Raw genomic sequence first — 25,909 nt, 5'->3', positions numbered from 1 at the left:
CTACAACGCAGCTATGGACAGGCGGAAGGAGTTTACTACGTGGACGCCGCAGCCTATAAAACTAAACATCGTTATGCTTTAGCGGCCGTAGACAAGCAGGGCAACACTGTTCGTTCAGCATCAGTCAGGACCACCTCAGCGGGCGACGCAGAAGAGGCCGCCATTGCACTCGCATCGGGGCTACCTGATTGTGATGTCATCATCAGTGACTCGAAGACTGCTATCCGGAACTTCAGTAGCGGCTACATTACAAACCTCGCGCACTCTCTACTAGTCGCTCACCCGCCGGAAAACTACATCGCTCTCACCTGGACTCCAGCACATCAAGGACTACCAGGCAACGAAATGGCTCATGCCGCTGCTCGAGGATTCACGGACCGAGTGGACGGAAATGTGGGCCTTACCCCAGAACCCAATGACTCCCAACAACAGACCAATAAAGACGCACTCATCACATTCCATGAAATTTGCACACATTACAAACACCAACGCCTAACGTAACCATCTCTGTGTCGAGCACGCGCCAGAGAGAAATATTGTGGCGCCAACTACAAAATCGCACTTTTCTTACCCCACACACTTTGCACTTATTCTTTCCCGACACATACCCGACACCGAAGTGTCGCTTCTGCCCTGTCCAGACAGCAGATCTCACCCATATGATGTGGAAATGCCCCATCAAATATCCCCCCCGCAACCTCAAACCATTAATTAGTAGCGAGGAGCTGTGGGAGACTGCCCTGCGCAGCTCCGATCCCACCCTGCAGGACCGAGTCCTGAGGTGGACTGAGGAGGTAGCGGAGGCCTACCACAACTGGTAGGCGGACGTCTGGCAGCAGAAGGTGCTAACACTGGAGCACACAGGCCTCCCTCTCCCCCCCCCCCCCCCGGCCCCTCCCATTTCTTAAAAAGAGAAATAAAAGTTAATTCATTCATACACTCCTAGATCTGACAGCTGTGCTGGGAGATAATTTTCCTTCATCTTTATTTTCTCATCTTTATTTCCTTTGTCGCATTACGTTCCTGCTTCTCTTAATTGTGCTCCATTACAAGTGGTACGGCCGCTGGATAAAAAAAAAAATAATAAAAAAAAAGGTGCGGCCTGCTGCGTCGCGTCGCCGTCAATGGGCGAGCGCGTCTCGGCTAAATTGACAGTTGCGGCCGCTGTTTTTGGTGAGGGCGCCACTGCTACGGTACGCAAGGCAGACGCCGGTTCGTGCTACAATGTGGTTACCTCAGGTACAGTGCTTCAGGATTTAGGCGTGTTGATGTGCTTTTTCGTGCGCATTCTCGTGTGCTTTTTTTGTGTGATCGTGTGTGTGAGCATCTTGCCTCATGTTTCTTGTGCTTGAGTATACGGTTCTCTGGTGTGCGCGTGTGTGGCAGTCGGTTTTTTCTAGCGGTGTGATGCCGCGAAGCTGTTGTGTGCCGCTGTGCAACTCGAACGCGAGAAGAGACGCTACTGTGAAGTACCACGAATTCCCCTGCGATCTACAGCGTCGGGAAGCGTGGCTGAAGAATATTTCTCGCCAAGGGCCGTCAGGGAAAGGAAGCAAGTGAGAGCCAAGCGACGTCCAGGTCGCTGGTATGTTCATTACATTTTACTGAGAATGACTATAAACAGAACATGAACATTAGGCTTGTGCTTCCGACTGCGGTCCCGACTGTGTTTCCCGGTTATCCGCCGTACATGAAAAAAAAAGAACGCGCAGCTCAGGAAACTTTTTTTTTTTTTTTTCGAGCCCAGGAAAAACAGCGGCCGCAACTGTCAAATCAGCCGAGACGCGCTCGCCAACTCAGCGGCGCCGTGACGCAGCCGGCTGCACCTTTTTTTTTTTTATGTAAAAAGAGCCACGAATGGATTGATCAACTTCGGGCTGTCCAGAAGGCCCACGATGCGGCGGTGAGGCTTGGCCTTCCCGTCCCAACCTGGGAGCGGCTTGCAGTCTTGCCCCTATAAAAACGGGGTGAAGATTCTTCCGACTGCCTACCTACCTAGTGGCCGTGCCACTACCAGCGCAGAGAGAATATTGAAACGTGCGAGCGGAGTTCGGTTGAAGAGAAGAACGAAGCTGGGCTGGATCGGGTGCGGCGCCGTGGAGTGTTTTCGCTAAGCGATACCTTCGCATTCATCATCTTGTAAATAAACGCGATTCATCGTTTTGAAGTCGTCTTGAAGAAACACGTAAACCCACTCCCGATTATTCGTAACAGAGCACTTCTTTTCATTTCATGTGAGTCGAGCGGGCAGCCTTCATGGAGAGCCTTGAGGCCCACTCTACAAAATATTGGCACTCCTAGGGCAGGCCTTTCACATATGTGGGGTAATCGGCACTTGTAATGAGGACTTTAATATTCAACCTTTAATGTGCAACTATAAAACGCGTTATTTACGGCCTGATTAGTGTCACTGCCGCGCGTATAAACGCGGCTGTGGAAACGCTTCTCCGTGAACGGCTGCACCCGAGCAGTGGCGCCAGAGCGGGCGCGAGGAGAACTGGGCCCGAGACGCCGTTTCGGTGCCACGTAACGGGCCGCACCTCTTTTTTTATCCAGCGGCCGTGCAAGTGGTATGGCCGACCCCTCGTGGATACGTGCTATGATAGGTGAGGAAGAAGTAGTCTAGCTCCGGTGCAAGCCGAACGCAGGAAGCACGGCTCTACATCGACAAAAAGATCCCAGCTGCGTGCATAGCAAGCGAGACGCGCGCACGTCAGCTATAAGGATGGCGTCATAATCCAGGACAAGCGGATTGTTACACTGAGTCTATATGAAAAAGATGAGGCGTAAGACGAACAATTTATAGTTCGCTTGGCATTATTATTATTATTATTATTATTATTATTATTATTATTATTATTATTATTATTATTATTATTATTATTATTATTTGTACTCGCTACTTGATTAAGTACGCAAGCTTTTTATGTACACTATTTTTCCTGAGCGCTCATTATGTGTAAGTTCTCTTCGCCTGTTGCACCATGCTGTTGCAGTAAAGCAAGCTTGCGGGTACCGATGTTGGATGTTTTTTTTTTTTTTTTTTATTTTTCGGAGGTAGATATTGGGTGAGATGTCAAGGGAGGGAGGCAGTCAGGAGTGGGCCCTCTTGCCCACATTTCCGCTCGTAATAAAACGTAATTTCGTCACCGTCGCGTGACGGCCCAAACACCGGCCGGCGGCGTTTGTGCCCTCGCATCGCGGCACCCTTGGTGACCGCTGCACGAGAAGTAGGCTCCTACTGAGGCGACCGTATATCAGAGATAGTTTTGCTATATCCGAGAGCCCCCAGAAATAGCTCAACGAGAGAAGAACGAGGTCACGTGCAGTGTGTAGTAATTGTTTGATTATTTTGCGCATCTGATGCCAAATTCACAAAGTTTTTCTTTCGTAAAAGCTGTCTCTGATTAGCCGGTTGCGATACCTTATATTATGTCCGGCATCGCGATTGGTTTGCATCTGCTCTTACGAACAATTTAGAGTAAGAACTCTTATGAATACGGATCCAGGTGTCTATAAGCTCAAGATAACGCCAAGTCTCGCATACGAAAATGTGCTGAACAAGAAGCATTACATGTGGAACTGCGGCCACCTTAAAGTTATACCGGGTGTTTCTACGAAGACTTTAAGTAATGCTTAAAAACAGCCGTGTTTTAATAAAAGGACAGACCCTTCAGAGACATGCCGTCAGTGGTGGCGACCAAGGAGTGACGGGTGATACGTGGGAATTATGCGCTAATTAACAAAAGTACGTTAATTAACGTTTCAACTTTGAGTTTGAACGGGCTCTTCGTAAATGTGCGAATGAAGCGAGCTCTCTGTACAAAGCGTATCGACTTTTGGATCTGGCAAAATGCGATTACCCGCGGAACTGTGGAACGACGAATTTCGGCTATCAGAGCGCGCGAAACCGAAACTCTGCAGCGAGCGCAAAGCCGCGCCCCTCGAGGCGACGTTCTGCTTACGTCATCCAGCAGCAGTCAGCCAGCGCGCTGCGCCTCCGTGCTTCTCGCTGTCGCGCCGCGCTGGCTTCCCGCTGCTGTGACGTAAGCAGAACGTCACCTCGAGGTCTTTGCACTCGCTGCAGAGTTTCGGTTTCGCGCACTCTGATAGCCGACGTTCGTCGTTCCACAGTTACGCGAGTAATCGCGTGGTCGCCACCACTGACGGCACGTCTCCGAAGGAACCGTCCTTTTATTTCAACACGGCTTAGTAGAAACACCCGGTATATAGCCGCTTGCTCTCCAGTTAAAAGAAGTTCGCTGCTCTTTTCCCGTGAGTGCAGAATGAGCTCGGCTCGTTGAGGCCAGCCGACGACGGCGAGGGAAGAGCGGATGGGAATGGATGGGAGGAGAGGTGAGGAGCGAGAACAGCAGAGGCGATGCAAAGCGGTGGCGCCGTCGAGTTCGTTGACACCGCATTTAGTGGCGGCTGTAGCGTGTACCTCTTGCCGGTGCTGCCGTGCGACAAGTGAGTGCTTTCAGTTTCTCAATTGCGCATGCGAAGTATAAGCCACACTTGCAGGTGCATTGAAGTCGGGCTCTGCACGAAATGACCGGCGTAGAGTGTGAACAGGGAAACTGGGCGTCCCCCGGCGTACGCCGCATACACTTGGCCGCACGGTTGTTCGGAGAATCCTTTAATTTTTCTTGCCGGGGTACTCAGCAAGAAAAACAAATCTTATTACACTATACAAAGAAAGTCTGAGGTATACACTTTACTTCTTAGACTGCTCTTGGTCAAACAACGCCTTTCTGTTCCAACGCTCTGGCGCATTTGTACGTGAATGCTGCGATGGCCCCAAACAGGAACACAAACGTCAAACATTGATTGTAACAGTACGTGTTTTCTTATTCGGCTCCGATAATGAGTGCAGAGCTTGTAATGTAATCGACAATACATATACATCTTGCTCGTGCAAACATAAAAAGGTCCTTTTTTTATAAGTTTATTGGAAATCTTTTACCATTTTGGTTTGAGTTATTTATTGTTTCCAATCGCGTTTTCGCCTTTGCGAATAAGCGTATGGTCACAAGCTTGTGTATCGAAAGCTGGGCGAGGTTGCCCAAATAACTGTTACGTCGGAGCGTATACGCTGCATATCAATTCGGAGTTCGGCCAGCTCCGAAGCAGTGCACAGCGTCAAACAAAAGTCACAGCAGTTAGGGCACAATTATGCGGTAAAATGCTGACCGATTGATTGAAGTACAGGACCGCACGTACAACACTGTGAATTCAGTTCGTTCGCTATACAGTCAGAAGCTGTGGTTAACATGTAAACAACGCTTTTATCTTGAGGCATTCCATGCATCTGTATTTCAGATGAATATATGTGGTGAATAGAGGCCAGCCTGTGTGTTTCACTGCCTCATAGAAACCTGTCTTCGGATGTGCGCGTCCCTGAGAGCTACACGGATGCTCTTGCCCGTCTCGGACTTCGGTATGTGGTCCACAAACTCGATTCCTCCGTGCAAGTGCTCGTGGCTCGGTAACGCCTCTGAAAGGAGTATACAAAGTACGGGACAATTAGTGACACTTAAGAATATCAACATGGTGATGTGTATGTTAGGAAACTTTGCTTTTTTACAGTTCTGGAATGTGTTGTGGAAGGAGCAACTGAAGCATCAAGGAAAAACGTTCGTGTACTGGCTGACTAGACTTGTACGTAACGGATTACTTGTAATCAATTACATTTTTCGTAGTTTTGTAACTGATCGATTACTTGTTTTCACTCCGTAACGTTCACTGTAATTCAATTAATTTTGAGTAACTAGTTACTTCATGGACGAGACAAGCTATAACAAGCGACGCAGCTTTGAGCACTTGAATTTGGCGGAAACTACAGTAGAACGCCTGCGGTCGTGTGCCACGCAGCACCCTCACAGAGCTCATGTTCAGACAGGCAAATCTGGGCGCTCAGGATTCCCTCATCTTAACGCGCCACCAAATGTTTGATGGTTTTTTCAGCTTTTCATTGGCCCTACCAGGAGAGCATTCGCCGAGCCCCAGCAACAATGAAGCGCCGCGCTTCATGGAGGACCGAGACGTGAGTATGGCGGCATTGAGCAACCACAGTCTTGTGCACTAGGTGTTCGTACGTTGCAACAACGCCCTGTTCCCCCCAGCGCACACATCTAGCGAGTTTTCAGCGTCGCTGCTGATGTCTTTACAAGAAAACGAGGGAAGATGACCGACGAAAGTTTTACGATAAACAACGTGTGAAGTGCTGCAGAGGACGCACTGAAACAGCCAGTCCAGTTCGTTTTATTTCCTGTATTGGTGCAATGTTAGCAAACTTTGGGAGGAAAGTAACGTAGAAGTAGGGAATTACTTTTTAGTAATTCCTAAACTACTATCGTGGGGCAGTAATTGGTTAACCAATAAAATTTTAAAGACCAAAGGTGTAAGATTGGGTCTGTTGGTAAAACATGCTTTTAATTAACGTCACAAGGCCACTAGAGGGGAGAGAAGAGAGAACAGAGCAGAGCACTGCACGGGCCGATTTTTTCAGCCCGGGCCCGATTTTACATCGGGCTGCCCGCCCGAGCCCGACCAAAAGTTTTATGGCGAGACCCGGGCCCGGCCCAGGCCCGGAAATAATCTACGTTACCCGCCCGGCCCGGCCCGCCACCCGTTTACCTTAGGCCCGAGCCCAGCCCGAGCCCGACTCGAAACTGGCCCGAACCCGACCCGAGACCGAAAAAGACCACCGAGTGGCATTAAAAAAATAAAATAAAGGAGAGAATGAAAGGAATTTATTCTTAAGGCATAAATACATGTCATATGCAATTATGAACACCATTTTAGCGGTTTGAACGCAAATACCAGCGCGCAAAGTAGTACGAATGACCCTGCCGAGCAGTATCGCCAGCAGTTTCCAACGGCGTGACTGTGATGCGGCCCGATCGACTTCTATTGCCACCCGCCGTGGTGGCTGAGTCAGCTAAGGCGTTGAGCTGCTGAGCACGAGATCGCGGGATCGAATCCCGGCCGCGGCGGCCGCATTTCGATGGAGGCGAAATGCAAAAACGCCTGTGTGCTTGCGTTGTAGTGCACGTTAAAGAACGCCAGGTGGTCAAAATTAATCCGGAGCCGTCCACTACGGCGTGCCTCATAATCAGAACTGGTTTTGGCACGTAAAACCCCAGAAAGATGAAGATGACTTCTATCGCCACGCCGCCACAGTATTTTTCCACGTCGGGCGCCTCACTGCAAAGCATGCGCCGCCCCAGCCGCTTGCCCCACTCAACCGTATTCCAGTACACTCTAGCGGAAGCGCCGCCACAACCGGTCGTGAGCGCAGCGCATAGATGGAGTAAATGGAGAAAGAAAGCTTCTCGTTCCTCCATGGTGCAGCGTAATGCGCTGCTGCTAGGTGGCCAGTTGAGAACATGCGTGCAATCATGGATGGACGCAGTGCCATATTTCAGCCGCGTGACGAATTATCTTATCTTACCAGTCATCGTTTTACCAATTCGCCTCTGACGAATCAGCAAGTCGCGAACGTGCTTACACCGCGCTGAAAGCATTAATTACGTTGATTTAGGTAAGGAATACAATGGCATCCTTTGGTATGAGGAGACTTCGGTCTTTCTGGACTTTTACATTCTGTTGAAACAGCTCAAAATACGACGGAAGAAGAAAGGGGAAGTACACAGGAGTAGCACTGCTAGCTTCCAGCTGCGCCGGGGCAACAGGTTTTTCAGTGACGAGACGCGTGAGGATAACTCGCTGCACGTTACATGCACACCACCAGAAAGTCCTAGCCCGGCCCGGGCCCGAGTCAAAAAGCCCATACCGTGCCCGAGCCCGGCCCGAGCCCGTGAAAAAACTGCCATACCCGGACCGACCCGGCCCACGGGCCGGGCCGGGCCCGGGATTTCGGGTAAGCCCGAGCCTGTGCAGTGCTCTAGAACATAGCGCTTACTTCCAACAGTCCATAAACTGTTGGAAGTCAGCGCTTTGTTCTCTCTTCTGTCCCGTCTGGTGGCCTTGCGCTGCTAACCTGACTTTAAAGACGAAGTAATCGTAATTGTAATCGGTTACTTCTTTTCCTTTCTCTAACATATCTGTGGCTGACGAGCGTCATGCAGTCACTGATGCAGTGATTCGCTCGCTCACAGGCTCACTTGCTTGCTCTCTCTCTTTCCCACTCCTCTCTCTCACACATACATGATCACACACACATCTATCTATCTATCTATCTATCTATCTATCTATCTATCTATCTATCTATCTATCTATCTATCTATCTATCTATCTATCTATCTATCTATCTATCTATCTATCTATCTATCTAAACGAACGAACGAACGAAGGCCAACACACGCACCAGCCACCACTCGTCGCAGTCTGCCCTCGATGTCCCCGGCGGGCGCACCACCGTTGCGCAGAACGACGAAGGCGCGCGCTGCTTCGCCGAACCGTTCGTGCGGCACGCCGACCACGAGCGCCTCCCGCACGGCGGGGTCGCGCAGCAGCAGCCGCTCGATCTCGGCTGGCTCAATCTGCAGCTCCATGCACTTGATGAGCTCTTTCAGCCGGCCCGTCACGTACACGTTGCCCTCGCCGTCGTAGAAGCCCACGTCTCCTGCAGACACGCACTCGGCGCCGTTATTATTATGCGCCCACTGTCCCGTGGTCGCGGGACGCCAGGCCAAATGGCCAACTTTATTTATGGAAATGATACTCATGTCGGAAGCCCGCGGAGGGACGCTATATAGGGTAGTGTACAGGCGTCAATACTGTTACTGCATCACTGTTCTCATATAGGTGGCGCCAGTACAACACCTCCTGCACGCGTGCGCGGAAAGGAGGGCAGTCAAACACCAACTCGTCCGTTTCACTGCTTCGTATATTATGCACCAATGTACGTCTTTCTATAATTAATTACTGTCTCGTTTCTCAAAAGTCGCGGTAGAGGAAAGTGTATTGCGATCCGGTATGCTTTACGTCTCCCGCGAACACTTCGTGCTTCACGAGTATGGGCTAACCCTTGCAAATGCAGCATCAGTTTGGAAGCAGTCGCAGTTGATCGACGCCTCACGCGTACCTGTTCGAACGAAGCCCTCGTCGTCGTACGTAGCGGCCGTCTCCTGTGGGTTGTTCACGTAGCCCATGAAAGTGAACGGCGCTTTGACGCATATTTCGCCCTTTTCTCCAGCGCCGAGCTTCGTTCCGGTCTTCGAGTCGATCACCTCTCATGCAATAAAATAAAACGAGCATCTCACGACTTCGGACGACTGCAGGAAAAAAAGAATGTTCTCCGCCTGCTCGCAAAAGGCAACAACGAGCGTAAAAAAAGAAAGAGAGAGAGAGAAGAAAAATAGTGCGAGTGCTTTTATTATATTTATATTTTTTTAATATTGCTCGTAATACATGCGAAGTGCTTGCCGAGTATATTGAAAAGCAAGTCCGAGTGATTCCAAGTGTTTGAGTTACAGTTAAGAAGCTTAGTCACGCTCTTGTGTTGGCAAACGCTCACGCATGCTGACAGGAGAAGCTGCGTGAAGAATTCAGTTTGCATTCAGGTCGCCCCATCACGTAACTGTTTCGATTTGCAGTTGTGTCTATTGCGTTATAGTATTGTCGTTTATGGTGCTGGAGATATTGAAAATAAAGCTTTGGTGAACCGTGAGGGCCTTACTTTCAGCTGTACCATTGGAACTGGCTTCCCCACGCTGCCGAATCCGTGACTCTTCAGTCCAGTAGATGTCACGCTGCCACAAGCTTCGGTGAGTCCATAACCTTGGTACGAAACAAGATGTGCAGTGCAAAATGAAGCAGAATGGTAACAGCCAATCTTTTCTATTATTTGTTTGTTTATTGCTATTCTAACTTTAAGTTCAGTCGGTCGCAACTAGTGCTTGAAAAGAAAAGAGTATTTCCATCATCGGACACACAAATCGGAGTCGGAGCCACATCACTGCCAGCTTTGGCGCTTACCTTGTGATATAAACTTGAAGCCGAACTTGTCTTGCGCCTCAAGTAACAGCGAGACAGGAGCGGTGCTTCCGCCGATGAACACCTTGTCGACGCTTTCGAAAGCGTCTGATGGCGCACTGTCGATGAGACTTCTCAGGTAAGATGGATATATCATGATGGTAGAAACCTGAAATATAAAGCGACCGCCATTCGCCCCAAGGAGAAGATAGTAGAAGGGAGTGAATAGTAGGGTAGTTAACCGAACTCGATCGCGTCGGGATAGCTATCTATACACGCGGGAGAGAAAACAGAAAGAGGGGGAAGTGTGCGAAGTACAGATAATTTAAGTGCGTTATATACTATTTTTGAAGAGCCTTCTTTATGCGCGGCAAGAACAAACTAGGCAGAAGAACGATGTGTTTGTGGCACATTTTGGAGACCTGCATGATGCTCTCTGACGAAACTGATGCTCCCTGAATTAACATGAAAGAGAAAGCTTGCCATATTGAATTAAATAATATGCCAGTGGCGCACTCGCTGGCTATAATTGTGCAAGTTGAATATATGCTCAAAAGTAATTAATTGTAAATATAATTAGTAACATTTTGTTATTGGGTTCCTGTGCTTTGTAATTTATCATGCAAATTATGCTATAGTGTTTCCAAATAGCCGAAAATTAGAGGCTAAATCAAGCTATGTGGTAAAGAGGAAGCAATTAAGCCTATATCGGGAAGTATAGCGGAAAGAGAGCACATTTTGCTAACTACGCAGGTTGCGTTATGAATGATGGGGCTGCTATGTTTAACGCGAACTGATTCATCAAAGCCCAATTTGCGTCTTCGGATAACGGTCCCGGGCTGCGCGGTTGCTCACCCTATGTTTGCGCACTGCCGGCACGAGCAAGGCGGGGTTGAACGACGGCAGCAGCAGCAGCGGGACGCCCAGCGTCAGGCAACCGCAGCACAGCCAGAGACCGCCGATGTGCGTCAGCGAGGCCGCACACAACACCAGGTCCTCTGGTCTCACCTGGCCAGCGGCCAGCTCCCTGCGTTGTCCGGAAAAGCTCCGCTCAGAGGCCACAGTTTCGACAGACGCACATGCGAAATCCAGCTCAAAAGGACGCGATACGACTTGTAGAAGCGCGGTGCGAAAGCTGCATCGCACGTTATAATATAGGCTGTTTTTAAAGACATAGGCGTGCTTGGCTAGTTACCCCCGTTTTCCGTATCGGGTATGTTTCTTGCCTTTTTCGTGGGCTGATATGGGCCGCTGGGTATGTGACCACTGGTCGCCGTGATGTTCCGGGTATGTATGTATGTATGTATGTATGTATGTATGTATGTATGTATGTATGTATGTATGTATGTATGTATGTATGTATGTATGTATGTATGTATATATAGTATGTATGTATGTATATATATATATACCATAAGAATAGCCAACAAACAATGACACCAAGAACAACATAGGGGAAATTACTCGGGCTTACTGATTGAATTAAAGAAATGATACACTCGTGGAAATGAAAACGGATGAAAAAACAACTGTCCGCAGGTGGGGGACGAACCCACGTCTTCGCATTATGCGTGCGATGCTCTCACCATTGAGCTACCGCGGAGCCGTTTTCCCATCCGATTTCTGGGGTATTTATGTTTTACAACTAGAACTAACCCTGGGAGTGTTAGCCAGCGCCACCACCCACAACCCTAGGGGCGGATGTGGAACATCCTTTCTGCCGCAGGCGTCACGAGCACGTGATCTTTTTGGGTGATGGCAACTAGTCAATGAAACCCACATATGATATCTGAAGGCATCAATGTTGCCGGATTCGAGCCCTCGTTATGTAATGAACGGCTACGCGGTAGCTCAATGGTGAGAGCATCGCACGCGTAATGCGAAGACGTGGGTTCGTTCCCCACCAGCGGCAAGTTGTTTTTTCATCCGTTCTCATTTTCCATTAATTTACCATTTCTTTAATTCAATTAGTAAGTCCGAGTAATTTCCCCTATGTTGTTCTTGGTGTCATTGTTTGTTGGCTTTCTTATGATATGATTAATAAAAATCTGGCCCCTCGGTTCCCTTTCTTCTCGTTCATATATATATATATATATATATATATATATATATATATATATATATATATACAATATATATATACCCGGTAGTGTAACTATTACGCCTCTGCGGGCGCTTTTTCCCCACACTATTAAAAATGTTTGCACCCTTTGGGGCTTAACGTGTTTCACAACGACAATCGTCATCTGCCTTGCTAGCGTCTCCTTCTTGAAAGCTCTGCGCTCGCTACTTTCCTTTCTAGAATGCAATGTCACGTTGATAACGCGCATACCGTTCGTGACCTGAAAGTACCGGCGCGCAGCGTTAAACAAAGGAAATGTGGGGCAAGATTGGCGACGATTATTGCTGTGGGACAAGATAAGCCCCAAAGGGTCCAAGCTTTTCTTCCTACGGCGTGCATTATTATAATCAATTCTTTTGGCATGTAAAGCGTCATAAATTATTTAAAGTAAATTAACACGTAATCAGACGTCAAAATGTGAGCCGATACTGAAAATGTTGGTATGGTTCGAAGCTCCACAACTACGTCAGAGAATTCCTCAGGCATCGCACTTAAACCAACGTTGGAGACATAAACACGTCACTGGACATCACCATCTGAATCAATAGTGGCTTCCACGGTTACACCCAAAAAACACTGCTACTGGCTATGGACGTAGTCTACGCAGCAGCTCTTCGCATCGGTCTCAGGTGTGTGCTGAAGTCGGATCTCTTGCTGGTACACAAACTCAGCCTGGAAAGTTCGTCGCATGAGTAATCAACGACGGCGATTCCCTCCTCCAAGCCAACTATGTCGGAATACTCGGATTACACGTGAAGAAGGTCAAAGGCCTGGCCGCTACAGTACAGCATTTGCTCAAACAAGGCGATCAGATCCTGCACATGAGCTCCAACCACATCAGCGACCTCAAGGAGCCGTACATGCTCCGTATTCGCGATGTGCCGCTCCCGTCGATATACTTCATTTAGTATCACATCTCGTACGCAAACCTGCACAAACAAGACATCAGCAAGCCGGACGTTCCGATCTGAAAAGCTGTTAAAGTCACCACTAGCTGGACTGCTGTGCTGTACCTGACGGACATGCAACATCACAACACTATGGAAGAACTGGTAAATGTACCCCGCAGACCCTAGGAGCTCCACTTCCAGCGCACCACGTTAGCGCGACACGTACAGGTAGCTTTTTTTTTTTTTTTTTTTTTTTTTTGCGATAGCAATTATATGGACACTCCAAGCGAATTCTGCTGTCGCCATGATGTTCTGTATAAAGTCCAAGTGCGATAACATCGCCACCGCGCGCCGTATGCTGTAGATGCGAGGGAAAGCTTGCGAGGGTGAGCCGAGAAGGATGGTGGCTTGATGCGGCAGCGTCTTCTCGCGCATGCAAGGTCGCGCATGACGGCCCAGAGTTGATCTTCTAATGCGGAGCTTAGCAGAGCCGCCTCCCAGCGCGCCCTGCAGTTAGAGACTGCCTCCTCGTGGTTTCTGTGTATTTCGTCGTTTAAGCTCGAGCATTCCCATAGCATGTGTCCCCGGGTGGCCGGACGAAACTGCGACTTTTTTTGTACCATATATACATTATTTTATATATAAAAAAAGGAAGCTATAAGCGTAGGGAACATGGAGTTTGTGCAAAGGAGTTCATAGGCGAGGCTGACATACTTTTCCGCTAATAATTAACCTGAGCTTCAGAAGACCAATTAACAAAAATGAATTAACCTTTTCCTTAGTGCCTTCGGGGCAGTTGTTTAAATGGCACATTTGGAGGTAGTTACATTTTAGTGCACCCACATTTTTCTAACCCTTTATGGGGTGGCGCTACCGTTTGTTAAAATACCGTGTTCTACGCAACCGCCGAGACCCACAGCCTGGTATCTCTTTACTAACGCGCCGAACGGCCGTTTGGTTATGGAACGTACCTATTTTTCAATGTTGCTATTTCAAGCTTTCTCTCCGGGGAGTAGTGCCTGCGAATTTTCCATGAAGCGGGAGCACGCACGCTCGTCGTATTCTTTTTCGTTTTATTTTGGCAACTGTTTTGATGCTTCTCCTAGCTGCACCAACACTAAAATTACTAGTTGGTTTTCCATAACTAGTCCCTTGGCGTAATAAACACAGACACAAGGCAGACAAAGACAAGCCTAAGGACAATAACTAAAATTACGTACAAAAGGAGCAATAAAAAACGGACGCAATATCAGCACTTGAATGCCTTGGCATGGCGCCACAGTGCGTAACATTCGGTATTCTTTTGCCATATAGGTCGTGTGTTTCCTACTTTCTTGAATCTCTGGCTGTCTCTTAGCTACAGGTATTCTGTAATGTTGTACGAGATGGCAGCAATAAAAAAACTAGACACTCACATTTGAAAAAGCTTCTCACACGAAAACTGGACATTCACATTTTTTGTGACCGCTTGGTAACAAGGCGCGTTATTAGTGGTACTCACGTTCGGACTTTTTCTCAAATGTTCCAATTTGGCTCACTCTTCTCTGAATCAATGCAGTCCAGTTTTTTTTCTTTAATGCGTTTAGCATTCTGTGGGCGCTTACCCCAATTTCGCGCGACTGTCTAACCGCGTTCGTGGTCAACCCCGAAAATAGCGTAGTACAACAGACTAACCTCTGAAAGCTTGCCGACCGCATTCTTCGATAGTAACGCGAATCAGTTTTTCATAAATTTCTATAGTTGAATGCCATATAGTTTCCTACAAACGGCGATCGGTACGAGTTCAGAGCACACGTAGTGGAAGTGACGAGCATACCTCTTTCTTTCTTTGGTTTTACGTGCCAAAACCAGTTTTGATTAGGCACGCCGTATAGTGGAGGACTCCTTTGGTGGGAAGACGACTGCGCGCTTCGTAGACGCGGCAGAGTACACACAAGGACACCGGTTCACGGCGGTAGTCGTAGACGTTAACTCCCGGCTTACGCACGCGTGTAGTGTCAGCACGGAACACCCAGAAACAACGGACGAGGTTGCGATTGCGCCCCTCGGCGAGGTAGTTCTTGGCGACTCACAATCCGCAGTTCGTAACTACGCGCGGGGGCGCATTTCTCCCGAAGCTCTTCAGATCCTAAGGAAAGCTGGTCGACAGCACTTCGATATATAGCACCGCGATCATGTGGTTCCCAGCGCACGTCGCCACCCCCACCGACGAGGGCTCCCCTAACTTGAATGAGGTGGCACACCGCTCTGCGCGAGAAATGACCCGCCGCGCAGAGTCCCTCTTCGAGTTCGGACCTCCTGGTGCGAAACACGCGGGAACGCTCAGTCAGATATAACGATATCGCCAAGCACTACCATTTAGGCGGGAGGATACTGCCCCCCACCTTACCCCAAGCTGAAACGTCGCCAGGCAGTCGTCTGGCGACAACTGCAGACACACACCTTCCCCAGTCCGGTGCGATTGCGGCACATTTTCCCCGCGCAATACCCGAGTGCTCTTTGCAAGTTATGTCAGGCAACTAGAGCGACACTCTCGCACATCTTGTGGGAGTCTCCTGTTATAGCAGCGAAAATGGCAGTAGCTCCGGAGTCTCTTGCGTCGAAGTGGGCCGCCGCTCTGCGCAGCTCCAACCTCAAGACACAAGAGTGGGCAGTCCAGCGGGCCCGGGAGGCGGCGAGGCCTCGAAGTCCCCTCATGGGAGACCTGAGCCCGGGTCGTTAAACTTCGCCGGATTTTAATAACGTTGTTTCCATCCATCCATGGAGGGCTGCGGATTAATTTTGACCACCTGGGGTTCTTTAACATGCACTACAACGCAAGCACACGGGCGTTTTTGCATTTCGCCTCCATCTAAATGCAGCCGCCACGGCCGGGATTCGATCCCGCGACCTCGTGCTCAGCAGCGCCACGCCTTAGCTAACTGAGCCACCGCGGCGGGTAGTGACGAGCATATATATTTGCACTGCAATATGCATGCGATGTTACCAAACGGTAATATATCAATTTCTCGTTTATTTCCGAAACAAACGACTTAATTCTTGTTTAATGGTTTACAACTAGTTTAGTAAGTGCAATGAGCCAGCAATAACCTTTTTTTTTCAGTTATTTTCTCAATATATGGCACCATAGAGGGTTAATCTCAAAAATCGCTCCTAATTCTAGATATTCATCATCGAATTTCAAAGCTCAATCGAGGCAATATCGAAGGAAAGTGCGACCCGCTGCATACGTCTGATGAAAACGCCCTGTAATGCAGTGCGCGACGATGTTTGAATGATGGCATGTCCCCCGGCTAAGGACGTTTGTCCTTAGATATTTCCAAAGCTTAGATAGCCCAAAGCGTGTTGCATCAGTACCTGCCGTTCAGTTTCACTACGCCTCGCAATTCGTCACGGGGCGTTTAAGAAAATTTTAGTTATGGGGTTTTACGTGCCAAAACCACGATTCGATTATGAGGCACGCCGTAGTGGGGGACTCCAGAAATTTGGACCACCTGGGGTTCTTTAACGTGCACCTAAATCTAAGTACACGGGTGTTTTCGCATTTCACCCCCATCGAAATGCGGCCGCCGTGGCCGGGATTCGATCCCGCGACCTCGTGCTCAGCAGCCCAACACCATAGCCACTGAACAACCGCGGCGGGTGTCACGGGGCGTTTACTTTTCCCGTGATAGCGAGGCCGCCTTTTTTACGCTCCCGGCACGCTCGGTTCCGATATTGCCTGGATCTATCGTTGAAATTCGATGATGAATATCTCGAACTATCTGCGATATTAAAAATAAAAAATTAAGGGTGGATTAAATTGTGACTGCCTCCAAATTTGCCATTTAAATAACTTCTCCCAAGGCACTTATAAAAAGTTAATAATTTTTAATTAGTCTTGGAAAGCTCACGCTATAGCGGCAAAATATGTCGACTTCACCTATAAAAACTCCGCTGCATAAACGCCACGTTCGCTAAGGCTTTGCCTTTATTTATAAAAAGTCTGCATGGTCTGAAAAAAAAAACGAAAAAAAAAAACCCCGTGTATATACACAGGGCATGCAGACGTGAACAGGCGCGTTACACATAACGAAATTTTCACAGAATCTGCTACTATACACAGCACACAGGACAGGAGCGCAGCAACACAGTGATCGATTCCTCCCTGCCCACTGTATACATACTCGTATCACCTGAGGCTCCACCACGGCAGAGCTCCGTGATATCCTCTACCATTGAACATTTTTTCCTTACCTACATGTACGCCGACCCCAGTCATTTTCACCTGCCGCGTGGTGGCTTGCAGAAAAAATTTTGCATAATGAATTCCCCGCACCTATTTTTCAACAGCTACATGAACACTTAGACCAATAGTGATCGTCTGGCCGTGAGAGACTGCACGTTGCTCGAGATCGGCTATCGTGCAGTAGCCAATTCGTTGTCCGGCTGTCGCCAGAGCAACCAACTGGATCTGAATAAGCGGGCGTCACTTGAAGCCGCGGAGGACACTTTGAAGTTGACAGAAATGTATATATATATATATATATATATATATATATATATATATAGAACGAGGACATCCCGAAACTGGCGTAGCTTTCGAACGACATGCGAGCGAGGCGACAGAAGCAGTGAGCGTTACACACACCTAGTGGCCAGCATCTGGACGATCCACTGACGGTGTGAGATGGCTACCCGCTTGGCGACGCCCGTAGTGCCGCTCGAGTAGAAGGCGCCCATCATGGCGTCGGTGGCCGCGCCACGCGGCTCACGGCATTCGAGCGGCTGAGCATCCCTCAGCAGCTTCGAGAAGCTGACCAGGCCTCCCACCTCGCCGAAGACTACGACGTGCTGGAAACAGGGTTAAAGGACGAGTTACTGTGGACATACACTGAAACGGTCGCAGCAAAACAAAAGTCGTCGGCGACAGAGCGTATCTACGTATACGTCGTTGTCATGCATCATTTTTTTCCTGTTTCGATATCGTCAGCAAACAGCGCACGCTCGCAACCACCCAGAGATCATCACCATCCCAAAGCCAAGCTTGGAAAATGTGCGACCAATCTCACTGACCCCATGCTTAGGGAAACTGTATGAAAGGATCGTTATGATCAGGTTGCAAAATTACCTGGAGAATAACGACCTCATGCCTCACACGATGTTTGGGTTCCGGCCCAAGCTATCAACGCAAGACATCCTACTCCTCATCAAGGAGGAAGCTCTGAGTAACATTCCAAAGTATGGATAGCACGTGGTCATGGCCGTCGACCTCAAGGGGGCCTTCGACAACGTTAGCCATGAAGCCATGCTATCGGGCCTGAACAACTTACATTGCGGAAGAAAGATCCACGGCTACGTCAAGGCCTTCCTCACAGATAGGATTGTGACCATAGGGATGGGAGACCTGAGGTCGGACAAGTTCAGGCTGCCAAACGAGGGCACGCCGCAAGGGTCCGTGATCTCACCCCTTCTCTTCAACATCGCAATGGTTGGCCTGGCGGAGAAACTGAACACCATAGACGGCATCCGGCATGCAATCTACGCCGACGACATAACGATTTGGACGACGGAGGGCTCGCTAGGAGTCAAAGGAGAGAGACTTCAAGCGGCCGCCGACTGCGTAGACGGTTACGAAAGGACTATCTTGCTCACCCGAGAAGTCGGAAATACTTAGGGTGCGCAGGCTCAGACAGGATGCCAAAGTAGATCTAATAGTCACTCTGACCGGGGTCCACATACCGGAAGTACAAACACTAAGGAACCTGGGAATGTGGATTCAATCTGAGCGGTCCACACAATCAGGCTGCTGTCTGGGTCGGTGGCACAAATAACAAGAATGATTACGAGCATCACAAAAAGAAGAAAAGTGACTGAAGGAAGAAGGCACCCTCAAGCTGGTAAGAGCACTAGTGGTGAGCAGAGCCACCTACAGCCTCCCCTACCAGCACCTAAATCAAAGGGAAAGTGAACAAGTCGAGTCAATCCTCAGTAAAGCTTATAAGACAACACTGGGTCTGCCAACAAAAACGGCAACCACAAAACTACTAGACCTCGGCAAAACAACTACCTGTGATGAACACAGGGACGCGCAGCCTCTCAAAAGAGAAGATTACAACGTACCACGACAGGACGAGCCTAGTCTCTGCTGGCCTAGTCTCCTCCAGAGACTAGGCCACCAGGACAGCATACGGGAGATCGAACACACGGTAGACATACCAGATGACTTAAGGTATACGTTCAAGGTGGTTCCCATCCCTAGGCACATGCATCCTGTCAGTCACCAGGGCAGGCGCAGAACCAGGGCGGAATTCATAACCAGGATCTACCAGAATATAAAGAACACCGTCTACGTAGACGCTGCTACATATATGAATGGGAGGGACGCAGTAGTGACGATGATCGACTCCCGACTAACGGAGGAGGTCAACGCATCGCTGAAGAACTGCACCGTGACTGAAGCGGTTGCCGCAGGCGACATGTCCGGACGTTCACTAGTAATTATCACGGATTCTCAGGACGCCTGCTGGGCCCGGATTCACCAATGGTAGGGTAGGCAGGAAAGAAGCCGGCATCTTAAAGGCTGCTGGCGAAAGAAAGAAAAACACCAGATCATTTGGTCCCCGGGGCATGCATGAGGGCATTGCCGGGAATCTCCAGGCCGATCTTATAGCTCGAAGATACGCCAGCCGAGCGAGATCAGAGGCCAGAGATACAGAAGCGGTGCCCCGTACCTACGGGGACATTTTGGAGCACTTTCGGGAAACCAGAAGGCGATATCCCCCGCCCCACAAGAAATTAGACAGGGAGCAGTCGGTATCCTGACGGCTGCTACAAACAAATTCATATTCATGTCTTCTTATTTGCAGTAAGATATATCCAACCGGATACAGAGACATTTGTCCCTGGTGTGGTGAGAAACCCTCAGTATACCACACAACATGGGGATGCCAGAATATAAAGGCAGTACCCAGCATACACAACGCCACGCCGGAGTAGTGGGAGGCTGCGCTGTCCAGCTGGGAACCGGACGACCAGATTTGGCGGTCTGAACGCGCCAGACGGGCAGCTGAGGCCGCGGGAGTCCTGGACTGATGACCCATCTACAGAAGATCTGCAGAACTCTACCCCTGGAGCAAATAAAGTTTATTCTCTCTCTCTCTCGCAACCACGCGGTGCGTCCGCGCTGTGGGTCAACGTACCATAAACGATATCTACATTTGCCACAATCATGGACGCACCTATAGGAAAGCTAATATAACTGATGAACAATTAGGCGAAAACACGAGAAGGTACAATCGCAATCGTTCTATACACATATAACTGTTGCTTTCACCCATTTTCACCCATGGGAGAATTTCTGAACATAAATATGTGAATATGTTCTTGTGTTCACTAAAATCCAACAAAAATCTATGGGGAAATTCCTTTTACGTGTCCGCTGTCTTTACGTTTCCGTTTCTTCAAGCGTTTATTTTAACCGGTGTTAACAGCTTTTATCGCTACACGCGTTCAGTGTGTTCAGTGTGTATAAAGCCGCTGCCGTGTCTTTAATTAACGAGGCATTAATCTTTAATTAACGTTTCCGTTTCTTCAAGCGTTTATTTTAACCGGTGTTAACAGCTTTTATCGCTACACGCGTTCAGTGTGTTCAGTGTGTATAACGCCGCTGCCGTGTCTTCAATTAACGAGGCATAAGCCTCGTTAATTAACTTGTGCAATACGAAAGGCTCTTTTTCCTTTCTTTCTTTCTTTCTTTCTTTCTTTCTTTCTTTCTTTCTTTCTTTCTTTCTTTCTTTCTTTCTTTCTTTCCAGGAAATTGGAGCGGAACGTTGCTCTTACCTTTACCGAAGGCACAATGCCGCGCACTTCTTTGCACTTGTCTGAGTTGGCAACATCGCAGAAGATGAAGCTGGGGCACGTTTCTTCTATTTGTTTCCGAAACTCCCCTAGGCGAAAAGTAAGAAAAAGCTGTTACAAATACCTTAATGTGTAAAGAAGGGGGGGGGGGGGGGAGTAGAGAGGGGGGAGGCTTAAGTGTACGCGGAAAAATACAGATTTGCCATTGCAGCGAAATTGTACAATAAGAAGCTTTTGTGTTGGCGCATTTTACTATTGCTATGCCGCAGTTCAGGGCACTTTCGACGCTGCAAGAATAGGGCACCGTCATAGTGCTGTCGAGGCACCTTATGCTGCTGCGGCTGACAATGATGATGATGATAGGAGCACTTCCTTTGAAACGTGGTGGTGGCCTCGTTCTTTAAATATTTCTGGCGTATACTTAAATATTGTGAGACGTCGGCCGATGCGATGCCTTTATTTCCGAGCAGCCGCCCGAGTCAGAGACGAAGCACCGCACGAGACAAAAGATGATGATGAGTCGTATGTACAAATGACGACGACGATATGCACAAATAGCGCTCACGCAAGATGATGAGTCGTATGTACAGATGACGACGACGATATGCACAAAATGCGCTCACAATATTTAAATACCTTTACACACTAAGCAACATTATTCGCTGTAGAAAGTTCGCTTCATTGCATGCTTTCCATTCCATTGCGCCCCCAATCTTCTAGCAGTCTCTTACTAGGCTCCACCACAGTATAATTTACGAGTACACCCTATACTGTCTTTAATAGCAGACTCTGGAAAACGCTTACTTCCACATTCATAGCTGGATCGATAGCAGACATTCTACCAGACCATAGCCTCCTATAGGAGGCTATGACCAGACTATGCTGAATGGTTTTTCCACCATTTCCTCACGCCGTGCACGAATCGTCTTCTGAATTAATTTATGTAACTACGCGTTCTCAAACACCCTTATATGGCTTCGAACAGTATAAATAACTGCTCTTTGGACTATCGTGAAGGCTTTGAGTTTATTTTTTTGCTATCTGTAGTTCTACAGCAGGCGTCCTCTCCATCGCTCCTATCCAGTTCACCGTTTCTGCACCTCTGACTTTACAATTAACGCCTCTCTTTCCCGCTGTCCACCACGTTGGCGTAAGGGGGAATAGAAAGAAAAAGAAATGCGATGCGAAAGGCAGGGAGCTTAACCGCAGGACAAACATTCAATTTCCTACCCTGAATATTAGCGCAGCATTTACTGGTTGGTTTCCTGGTTCTTTGTCTGCTCTGTGAGTTAAATGTTCTGATATACAGGTATACCTAAAGTAGCATAGCCGCCCATCTATTTTCATTATTGAGTGGCGCGCTCTCACGAGTGACGTCAGTTGGCGCCGAGCGCACGCTTGCTACGTTGAGAGTGTCTGTCGCGGTCGATCAGCTTCTTCTAGAAGTTTGAGTTTTCTAAACTGCGTGAGTCGGCAAGTTATTACTATAGAGTCGGATAAAGTTGCAGGTGCTTGCTGCTCCTACTAGTGCAGAGGTGTCCTACCTTTGGCATAAATTTGATTGCGATATAAAAAAAGAAAAGAGATGTAAATACCTCGCTGTTTACTTTCAACATTTTATAATGTTATAGTAAGATTGCCCTTGAAAATTTACCCAAGTTATTTTTTTCTTTTGCAACTGCATCAGAGTAGTTTATTTATTTATTTATTTATTTATTTATTTATTTATTTATTTATTTATTTATTTATTTATTTATTTATTTATTTATTTATTTATTTATTTTATAGGGACGAACTTGCTTGGCGCGTATTTGAAACGAATGAATATATGTTAATATGCATGTCGTTATCCAGAAAAACTGCTTTTCGATGGTTATGAAATGCCGGAAGCTTTTCGTAGGAGTATAGTTATGTGTTACAGTGATGGCTTGCACAGGGAAATTAGACTTGATTACTTCCACTGCGTCACTATACAGGGTGTCCCAACTTTCATGCATCAAGATTTAAAAATATTCAAATGCCGCGTAGCTGGACAGAACCAAGGTACCTTGTCTGCCATCGATTGGAGATACTCAGATTATTTTTTGCATTCTGCCTAATTAAATAATTAGTCTTAATTAATAAATAACTCCTAAAATATTATAATTAGATGAAAAGTGTCAATGGGGGCATTGTATAGAGCAACATGGAAAACTCCCGATAATGCGTTCTGTTGCTGAATACGTGCTACATAAAAAAGTGTTTTTCCTAGCGTGAAAGAATCCCGCGAATACACGCAAAATTGCCTCGAGCGGGCTAGTTATAATATTTGAGAAAATTATTATTTAATTAACACTAGTTATGTAATTAGGCGGAATGCAAAAAATAATGTAAGTATATCTCCAAGCGATGGCAAACAACATTACATTGGTTCTCTCCAGCTACGTGGCATTCGCATATTTTTAAATATTGGTGCATGATAGTTGGGATAACCTGTATAGTTACGAGCGACAAGTTACGAAGAACTCAGCTCGGCCTCTGTACCTTAGTCGGCTCAGCGACCGTGTCGGAAGCAAGGAGTCCTGACGGTATACACTTCTTTCTGTATTGACGGTATAGCGCACAGTGGCGAGATTTGGCCAGTGATGGGTATACAAGCGCTATGGTGCTATGAAATCAGGCGATAACCTTCGACAAACGTGGTCTCCGAGATCACAACTGTGCACTGATGCGGAATAAATTAATGGAGGTGGTTTCGAAGCGTGGATCTTCACTTGGAAACCAGACACCGCGCCACACGTCAGCCACGTTGCAGCTCTTCAGATATTGGTAATTGCACATATACAATTTGTCCTGAAACGTGCGTGAGGTTTCCTTGGAACTCTGGCACTGCCCAAGATCAGCAAATGTTTTGATAATATACTATAGTGTTGGTAGTTAGTGGCCATAACCGCAACATAGAGTCGCCGAGAGTGACGGCAGCGGCTCACGGCGACTCAGTGTTGCGGTTCTGTTCACTAACGACCAACACTGTCTATAGTATTATCAAAATATTTGCTGATCTAGGGCAACTCTCGTTGATACAGGAGGCATATCATTGCGATTCGTGATTTGTTGTTTTGTTGGAGTAGTGAAGCAGCGTGGGAAATTTAATGCGGCTATTGAAAAAAAAAAGTCCCTGCAAAGTAATATATGTACTTAAAAAATTACACTCTGCGGTTTTACATGCCAAAACCACTATCTGATTATGAGGCACGCCGTAGTGGGGGACACCGGATTAATTTTGACCACCTGGGGCTCTTTAACGTGCACCCAATGCACGGACGTTTTCGCAATTCGCCCCCATCGAAATGCGGCCGCCGTGGCCAGAATTTGATCCCGCGATTTCGTGCTTGGCAGCGCAACGCCAAAGCCACTAGGCCACAACGGCGGGTAAATAATATATGTGCCAACATGCAAAAGTATTCTGGAGTATGATTGTTATTCATCATACAAACTAGGTACGTATTCCTAAAAGAAGAGGCTTTCTATAATCAATTTGCTTCATTTCAATCGAAACCTTGCATCAATCTCATCTTACATATTAGAAAGTGCGTTCGTTATGCTTAATTGAAACCTATGCTTAACCTTTTGAGTGATTACACCGGCGCCGCTGATCCGTCCCGCGTAGTTTTTGACGTACATCATACGGTGCCGATATTTAAGCGTGTATTCGACACCACTGGTTGTTGAGCGCTGCTGCCACGATCTCTGTGGAATCGCCCAAAGTAACTTGCAAATATGCTTCTGCTCCCCGCGGTCCGCACAACTCGACCTGTTTACCTCCGAGCGCTCGAACACATGGTCGCGCGCGCGCGTCGTCTGCTATACCTCCAATGCGTTCGTGGAGGAGATATGCATGCTGTAGTTTTTTACGGCCGCCGCTATCGCATTTCAGTTCGCACGGCGCGGCCGAAGTTCCGAGATACTAATCAGTTTCTCTTTTAAATGCGTAAGCATTTCTATGCCTACCCAACGTCCGTTCGTCCGTCACGTAAGACGATCGCTTTCAAGATAGCGCCCGTAGCGGCGAGCGAATTGACCTTCGTGCTGCCTCTCGCTTCAACGCGAACTAAGCGGCCAGAACACAGCGCACACGAAGCTATCAGCACTCGCCGCACTCTGCCGTTCGCAGCCGTCCGTGTTGCCGCAGCGCTGTCGTTTATACTGGTCGCGTCAAGTTTCCTAACATTGATAATCACACCGGGCTGCGTGGAGATGAGCAGGTGGCACAATGATTTCGCATACTTTTACTTTCTGTGTGAATTTTCCCATTGCCTTCGGTTGCCGTTCCCTTTTCGGTTGTGGTTCGCGTATTCCAGTACACTGCATGGGGTGCGCGAACTCGTTATGTCGGTATGGTCGCGCGCAGTGGCTCTTTTCGCGGCGACTGCTCACGCGTTTCATCCAATTCGTTTCTGACGTAGTCTTTCTTCTGATGAAGCGTGTTTTATTGCGATAGCAATTATAAGGCCACTTCAGGCGCAGTTTCACTGTCGGCATCGCCGTGATGTTATGTATAAAGTCCGAGGGCGATAGCATCGTGGCTGCGCGCCGTATGCTGTATGTGCGATCGAGTGAAAGCGTGCGAGGGTGAGCCGAGGATGGCTCCGCGCGCAAGAGCGGAATGCGGGGAGGAAGCGCGCCATCTTCCATCACGCGTAAGGCAACAGGGGGGCGTTCTACTCGGGCGGCGGCCCTATGTCGAAAGCGATCTGCGATGGGTACAGAGTCTAGGCGCACCGAGGGCTGTTAGCTTCGTGTGCGCTGTGTTCTCGCCGCTTAGTGGCGTGAAGCGACAGGCAGCACGAAGGTCGATTCGCTCGCTGCTGCTGCCGCTCTGCCTCACGTGCCACCGTTTTGACAGCGGGTGTCCGCGATGATCGAGTGAGACGTGTTCATGTTTGCCTGCGCAGGCGTGACACCACGCTTGGTAACTTAGTTAGTAAACGAATGTTTACAAGTTTATACGGGCAATAAAACTACTATCCTTACTTCGTATTGCTGTCTACTAATTTGTTGTCTCAATCGATGCTTCGCCTTTCGGACGAAACTGCGACTTTATTTGGGACAAGAAATTGATATCAACAAATTTGCT

General features: G+C 48.1%; 2 protein-coding genes across 2 annotated transcripts in view; both read right to left on the bottom strand.

Moving 5' to 3' along the window:
* Positions 1 to 4,877: 4,877 nt before the first annotated feature.
* Positions 4,878 to 18,014, bottom strand: LOC119451803 (probable 4-coumarate--CoA ligase 1). Its single transcript, XM_037714502.2, has 8 exons — positions 18,006 to 18,014; positions 17,585 to 17,787; positions 10,798 to 10,969; positions 9,946 to 10,111; positions 9,647 to 9,747; positions 9,053 to 9,197; positions 8,333 to 8,590; positions 4,878 to 5,497 (listed from the first exon to the last, which is right to left on the bottom strand). The coding sequence occupies exons 1-8, from the start codon at positions 18,012 to 18,014 to the stop codon at positions 5,361 to 5,363; spliced, it is 1,191 nt and encodes a 396-aa protein (XP_037570430.2). The 3' UTR covers positions 4,878 to 5,360.
* Positions 16,408 to 25,909, bottom strand: part of LOC119433473 (putative sodium-coupled neutral amino acid transporter 7) — a 531,279-nt gene continuing 521,777 nt past the window's right edge. Inside the window, exon 9 of the transcript XR_007468143.1 lies at positions 16,408 to 16,549. The gene's annotated coding sequence lies outside the window, so the exon portion shown is untranslated. The remainder of the gene's footprint in view (positions 16,550 to 25,909) is intronic.

Source organism: Dermacentor silvarum, chromosome 1 (genome assembly GCF_013339745.2).
Source record: "Dermacentor silvarum isolate Dsil-2018 chromosome 1, BIME_Dsil_1.4, whole genome shotgun sequence".
In the NCBI taxonomy this organism is placed as follows: Eukaryota; Metazoa; Arthropoda; class Arachnida; order Ixodida; family Ixodidae; genus Dermacentor; species Dermacentor silvarum.
The sequence above is the reverse complement of the archived record's forward strand: the minus strand, read 5'-3'. Positions and strand labels throughout refer to the sequence as shown.

What these genes read in the sequence shown, in the direction of transcription:
- LOC119451803 (XM_037714502.2), bottom strand. An exon ending in CGGCAGTGCGCAAACATAGG is followed by an intron (nt 10,112 to 10,797) that starts GTGAGCAACCGC and finishes TTTATATTTCAG; the next exon opens with GTTTCTACCATCATGATATA. An exon ending in ACTGCGACGAGTGGTGGCTG is followed by an intron (nt 5,498 to 8,332) that starts GTGCGTGTGTTG and finishes TACTCCTTTCAG; the next exon opens with AGGCGTTACCGAGCCACGAG.